Below are 7,337 nucleotides of genomic sequence, written 5' to 3' on the forward strand. Positions count from 1 at the left end.
GACCACGAAAAAACATTTTGGAGTTTAACTTTTTTGCAAACATTGAGTCGAGCTGAAGTCCAGCCCTAATTGTGCATCTAGCTAATGTTTTTTGTAAAATCGTTGGTCGAGCTAAAGTCGGTCTTTTCTGAAAAATGTGAGTCGAGCCAAAATCAAGCTTGACTTAAAGTCCAGCTAACGGCTTTTCAGAGCTAAAAAGTGTCAAGTATGGTACATCTTGTCCATCTTTCCAAAAGTCTATACCTAGAACTGGGGTACGAATATGAATTCAAAAATTCATTTAGATCGTCTGTTCATGTAAATGATTTTTGCGGTGCTTGGGCAGCTTGTTACTTTTTAATCCAACCTCATTTTCTGTGGTAATTCAATACTTTTTCATTGAGAGCGATATGAATACTGATAGAACAAGGTTATAACCAACTCAGTGACTAGTTATAACTTAGTGACTTGTTAATTGTGTAAATTGAGTAAAACCACTCGACTGGAATTACGTTCCCATCTCAAATTTTGAACTATGTGTTTTTCAAACAACTATCTTTTGATGGAATTGTGGTTCTTGAACATTGTTACAATTGATGTAGCATACATTGACTACATTATAAGCAAGAATTAACGAAGGAATTTCATGTAAAACTTCAGAGGCAAAAAGGCAGACTTCTGAAAAGACTAATGATGGATTCATTAAAAGACTGGTATCATTAGAAAACTCGTCCAGATTAGAACGTGGAACAAAAATTTTTATTTGATTTTCGTTTTTCACAGGGAATTATTGAGGTTTGAACTTTTGAGAAAAGTAGAGTGATTTCCGTTGTTTTATAAAAATTTTCAGTAATTTTTGACCAAATTTGCGTCAATTTTTCAAACACTTGTTAATACTTTTGGAAACAATGTTATTGGATTTACGTTTAAGGATAGGGAAGGATCGCCAATTTGTTTTATCCGAGTTTTTTGTGAATATTTCTGCTAAAGTTTTTGAATTTGTGACTTTTTTTAAAAGGCTTCAATTAAGTTTTTGTTTCCTACTTCGTTTAAATCTGTAGGAACTAGAGAACTAACATCTACTGTCACAATCTTTGAAAATTCAAAAAATAGCAGTCCATTAGCTTCCTATAGAAATTTCTGGAATTAAATTTTGTTGGTTTTTCGAAAAACAAACCTGAAAATCAAACTAATTGCGTGATTGATTTGTGGTTTATGAAAATAATTCATTTACTAATTGATGTACTTTGCAATTATATGGAATAAATAATTTTTTGCTAACCAATAAAAATTAGAGCTAGGTTTGAACTCATCATGTATTTTTACGATCATTAATTATTTGAACTACATTAGGGCGCGGTCTTTTTGAAAACTTTTTTCGCAGTTTTTATTTTGTTTGTTGATTACCAACAAGAACTATTTCAAATCACGGCCCAATCAAGGACAAGCCATATATGCAACAGTGTAAAACCACATGAAAATATATTTTGATTTCAAAGAAAAGACCATAGTTTTCTTGGCTTTGACGATATATTTTTGTAAACTTTAAATGAACTCTTTTTGTTTTGGATTCGTTTGTCATTCTTTTTGCAGCCTCATGATTACATTTTTTTTTAAAAAAAAAATGTTCAATTGAGTTCTTAAAGAGTTGCAGGTGAGCCTATACAATGCCTTCAATTGTTATCTAATGCCTCTTATAACTTTGAATAACTTTGTTTTGTGAGCAAATTAGTGAAGTTTTGAAGTTTTTATTTCTGTCCACATATAGCTTAGTCTTAAATTATGCAGGGTGAAACTTAGTCCAAATGAAGGAAAAATAAAAAATATAGTGGTTTCATATTCAAAAAGTGTTTATTTGGTTGCAGTTGAGTTGCAGTTGAGCCTATGCAATGCCTTCAGTTGTTATCTATTGCCTCTTATAACTTTGAATATTTTTGTTTTTAGAGAAATTTAGTGAAGTTTTGAATTTTTTTTAAATCTGTCCACATGTAGCCTGGTCTCAAATTATGCAGGGTAAAACTTTGCTCAAAAGAAGGAAAAAGTAATCCTTATAGTCGTTTCGTATTCAAAAAGTATTTTTTGGCTTTTTTACCAACTTATTTACTGATTTGGGATTAGCACTAAAATATCTGATAACTTTGAAACAATTTTTCCCGGCAAATAATTTTTTAAATCCCAATTCTTGCATTTTTTCTGTATTTGGAGTTGTTATCCTCTTCTCAACTTATCTCATAAAAGACAGTTTCAATTTGCATTGAAGGAACCCACTAACGAAGCTGTTTACAGTTTTCAGTGAATAGCCTATAGTTTTATCGGCTGAGCATCCGTGCTGTCCCAAAAACATTTAGGATGCTTTTTTGTTTCTTTCTCTAAATGTTGTTCTTTTTGTTGGTGTTCGGCAAAATTATGACAATCAAAAATTTTGATTGCTTCCACGATTGTTTAATTGAATCTATTCCCTGATTTCAGTTTATTGCTGGCGGTTTAAAAGACTTTCAATTAATTTTTTTAAAGCAAGCGTTTTTGTTAATCCCGTCTTTTTTCGCTTTATCGGCAACAAAAAAATGAGTCTTATTATTGACAAGCCCTTGATTTTTTCGCTGCTCAGAACAATATTTTTGCTGTTGGTTTTTGTTTGACAGAAGTCTATAGAGCAGCTTTGAAACGTGTTTTCATTAATATTTCGTGAGTTTTCAGTACCCGTCCAAATTTGTGGTTCTTTTTGTTGTCTTTTCCACAAAGAACCTCTACCTTGAAGACCCAGTTCGAATCAAAAAGGACCAATGCAAATCATTTAATCGATTTAATCAGCTTAAAATTTTAATTTTTTTAAGGTATCGTAGATATAACAGCTTCAACACTGGCGCTTTGATAAATTGTTTGTGAAATTTTGGGTTCTCTCTGTATTTGGTGGTTTTGTCGTCATATGATTTCGTCTCATTTGTTTTAAGTTGAAAACTTATGATTAATTTAAACTTTCAAAAACATTTCTTCTAAAGAATCAATAGATTTTTGAGCTACGTCCCTCATTTATTGTTTCTTTTAATTTTGTAGCTGGGTTTCAGCAACGACAGGTTGCGTATTCTTTCCGGTAATCCAAGACTCACACTTTATAACAGTTTTATTTTAAACAAATGGTTACTTGGTTTTGGTACTACGCATTTTCATAACAAATGTTTGATTTTTGGATATTTGCTAATATTAGTAATGGGGTGGCTCAATTGGCGTTGAAAAAGTGAAAAGTTAACGGAGTTAAAAATTCTCCATGAATAGCCTGTGGTTTCAATGGTTGATGCTCCGAGCTCTTGTTAAGCTCTAATTGTTTTTTCTTTCATTTTTGCTGTGATTTTTGCTGTTATGTCGTCCGTCATATTACGGATAACAACAAATCTTAATTGCTTCCTATGACGTATAAATTAGCCTTCCAAATGAGTCGAGTTCATACGAAATGGTTTCAATGAATTTGAAATAGGTTGTTTTAAAAAAACGCAATTGTGAAATTTGTCACTTTGTCCTTTTTGCTTTTTTTGTCGGCCTGTCACGGAGTCGCATTAATGAGAGATCTTATATCTGATCCAGTGAAGATCTAATGAAGTGCAGGTTGATTATTTTATCGGATTCCTTTTTCGTTTTTTTCTGCTTTTTAAATATAGTTATCGAGTTTTGGTCGTAATTAATGTTTGCTATCCTTGGTTTTTGTGTGTGTGTGTGTGTGTGTGTGTGTGTGTGTGTGTGTGTGTGTGTGTGTGTGTGTGTTGTCCAGGAATCTGAATGATGGCAAGTCTCATCGGCTCTTTAATCCAGCATTACGTCACTTAATTGTTTGTTGAAGGATAAGTGCTTTTTTGAACCTTCTCATTCCCTTCCTCATTTGGTAGACTATTAAATCAAAACGTGGATGGATGGGGTCGGAACTTCATATGCGAACGCACATTACCGAGCCTCCTTGTTCGGTAATTGTCTTTCATAAGTACGCCAAATACACCGCAAACAGAAATTTTCTCTGGTTCTTTTTTAAACCGTTTAAAGAGATTATAAATGCAACCCAAAATTCTCTATAAAATGACTTAAATAGAGGATAAAGACTGTATTGATGCTACTTGAGGACATCAGTCGCATAGAAGCTCAAGATGCTTTTAAAAAAAGAGATTCAAGTGAAACTAGCGAGCTCCTGATTGTGAATGCAGAAAACAAATAGAGGACATCAAAACTTTAGACAGATACCCCTGATCATTTCTAGCATTCCACAAAAAAATGAACGTCTGAAGAAATACCCATCACAGAACAGTGCAACTTGTCAATGGGACACCAATATCGCATTACAGGCAAATTTTCGGCGACCCGGGCACAAATGGTTCAAGTCAATTATTTGCTTTCGGATCTCCCCCCCCCCCCGCCTCAGTTTACCAGGTGCATAAAATTTGGGCCCCCCAGACGCACGTGCCATATTTTTACATAAGGGTTTACTATTTGATGGCACGGGGTACAAGTGCTCTGTAGCTAAGGAGTGCATACCGTACGGGGGGGGAGGGTGGGGTGGGGGCACAAACGGAAAAGATCCTTGTTTTTTATTATCCTATAGATGCGGCATGAAACCTAAGACTCAAGTTTGGTGATGATCAGAGTCCTTTCTTTATTTTGTAAAAACGCTGAAAATAATTAGTTTCCAATTACAGCTGTTAAGAACGAAACTCAAGACACATCCCCAAAATCAAGTTTCTGTAGCTCTCATCGCCTCAAGTGACTGCAGATAGGGGCTTGTCATTTCTAGTTCAGAAACAGACTCAATCGTCACATCAAGGAGAATGTTTCCAAAATCCACATACAAAAATTACATTTTTTTCAACAGACGTGACGCCAGTTTTCTGAGACTAATGAGTCTAATACTAATTGTGGAGCAAAGTGCGCAAATGAGCCTTGTAGCCTGAGAGAGAAAAAACTGAATATTGAGAACAGGGCACAAACATCATCCACTTCAAAGCAAAACCCCATTTTTTAAATTGAGAATAGTCTTTTCAGAGACAGTGGCATCAAGAGGCATGAGAACAGCGCAAAGCTTGACAAAAGTAACAGCATTCAAACAGGTCATTTAAAGAGTATCACAGCCTCTAACTTTAAGCCAGACAAATCCAAAACAAAGTGGTTTCCGGTCTTAAAAATCCCTTTGTTTAGTTGCCATCATGATATTTTGGCAAAATAAGAAAACTTTTAAAAAACTCCAAACTCAAAAATTTGACAGAGCAACAAAACTGGAAACATTCGATGTTTTACAATGCATTACTTCACACAGATATTCGGCTAACCCTTTTTGCTTCCACCTTATCTGATAGAAACTTAACGAAGTGGCGCAGTACATTGATCAAAAGCAAGCATTTTTCGTTTTTTTTTGGGGGGGGGGGGGTATTGTGGCCTTGTGTATTTTGGCACAGGGCAAAATGTCATTTACCCGTTCTTTGTAAATTTTGTTAGGTCGACATCACAGCCAACCGCACCGTGACTTTTGGAGAGGTCCGAAGCAAGTTGTACCGCTTGGCTCACGGACTGGTCCAGAGAGGGTACAAGGTTGGGGACGTTGCATGCATCCACTGCTGCAATATTCCTGAGTTTGTCATTGCACAATTGGCTGCAGGCGCTGCAGGAATGACAGTGAGCCTCTGCAATTCACTCTATTCGTCATGTAAGTTAATGCTACACAGGTTCAGATGTCGACCAAATGAAAATGCAAAATCTATTCTGCCCCCCCCCCCCCCAGGTTTAGTGGGCATAAATTTTTACGCGACCTGGCGCTTGTGCTAATTTTACATAGCAACTTTCTATATAACATCACATAATTATAAGGGGGAAAACACTGGGAGGGGGCTCTTCGGAATGGATACGAAAAGGCCAATAAAGTCGAGGTGGGGAAACCTCAGTCGAGACCAGATGGTTCTTGCAAAAAAAAGGTTATCTGGCAAGATCTTGCAAAATGAATGGGTATCTTGCAAAATCTTGCAAGATCTTGCAAGATTTTTGCAAGATTTTCATCCAAACTTCAATCTGCGAAAAAAAATTGTTTCAAGTGACATGAACTCTGTTTCAATTGTTCTGTTCAGAAGTTTGAATTTTATCATCATTAATATCATTGGAGACATGCAGGTATCGGTTATGGTTAAAAATCGCAAATTTTATCAATTCATGTTGAAAATCGTAAATGGACAATTTAGTTAGCCTTCCAATCCTTTATAAAAGCGTTCTATAGCAGAAGAAGCGAGGGGAGGGGGATTTGCCCACTTTAATTACATAGCCGAGACCACTTGTAACTGCCACAAAAAATCTTTTCACGCGTCAACCTAGGGTTTTTCATGCCCAAATTTCCTCGAACACTGTCTTATCATAAATTAATTTATCAACTAAGTGATTCTGTTCAGAAAAAAAACATGTCTGTTTGAGATGGGTTTTTCCAACTATTCTGTTCTAGACCCAATTTTAATCTTTTAGGAACTTGCAATGCGGCATCAATCTTCAAAGATTGTTGTAAGGTGAATGTTTCTCAATGAAGAATCTTGCAAAATTTCAAATTGTGCACAAATTTCAAAGAAAATTGTGCACAAAATATCAGCGAGTCTTTTGCCCATTGAGCCGAGGGCACTTGTTTATTTCGCATTTGCATTAGTTGCCTTAATCTCGTCCAAGGAGTGGGAAGCATAATTGGAATTTTTTGAACTTTGCAAAGATCAGAAAGCCAGAAGCACGATAATGACGAGAGAGTTCAAGATTTGCGAGAACAAAAAAGAGAAAAAAATTTTTGAATCCTGCAAAAAATCCTCACCTGTGCATATTCCCTTCAAATTGCTGATTTATATTAATAAAACGACAATTACTAAAAACGAAGTGGCTTTGAAGTTGCCCAGACCGCTGATGATATCATTTCAGCCGGCCAATTTGTAATATGAGACAAGATTTTTGAGTAAACTAGAAAAGTACTGAAAGAAACTGATAAATTTTGTTTATCTGAAACTTTTATGTACGAAATAAAGTACAAAAGCCAAATATGATTTTGCCAAAAAACTGCTCTCAACTGCATCTTGGTCAATCGATTCCACGTTAACGTTCAAATGTCACCTCAATTCATTTTTTAACATAATTGGATTGTTATGGATAAGAAGAAAAAAGAGTTAAATGGGGCTGCAAATGTTGTAATTTGGTTCCCAATTTTGAAGAGTACACAAATTTATAAGATTAGTTTAAGCAACCTTCTTGTGACTGAACATGGAAAATAGCCATTAGCAGGCAATAAGGAGCGTTTCCAACGTTTTTTTTGTATATTAGAGCACAGAATTGATTCCAAAAGTAGAGAAATTAATTGAATCAGCTTGTTT

The 7,337-nt window shown here is 35.3% G+C and overlaps 1 protein-coding gene across 1 annotated transcript in view; it reads left to right on the forward strand.

Annotated features, from left to right (window-relative positions):
* The window catches only part of LOC142334965 (uncharacterized), a 70,576-nt gene that overhangs the window by 4,953 nt on the left and 58,286 nt on the right, over positions 1 to 7,337 (forward strand). Inside the window, exon 2 of the mRNA XM_075383296.1 lies at positions 5,449 to 5,656. Coding sequence (XP_075239411.1) covers positions 5,449 to 5,656 — 208 coding nt within the window. The remainder of the gene's footprint in view (positions 1 to 5,448; positions 5,657 to 7,337) is intronic.

This window comes from Convolutriloba macropyga, chromosome 1, assembly GCF_964194025.1.
Source record: "Convolutriloba macropyga chromosome 1, txConMacr16.3, whole genome shotgun sequence".
NCBI classification, from domain to species: domain Eukaryota; kingdom Metazoa; phylum Xenacoelomorpha; order Acoela; family Convolutidae; genus Convolutriloba; species Convolutriloba macropyga.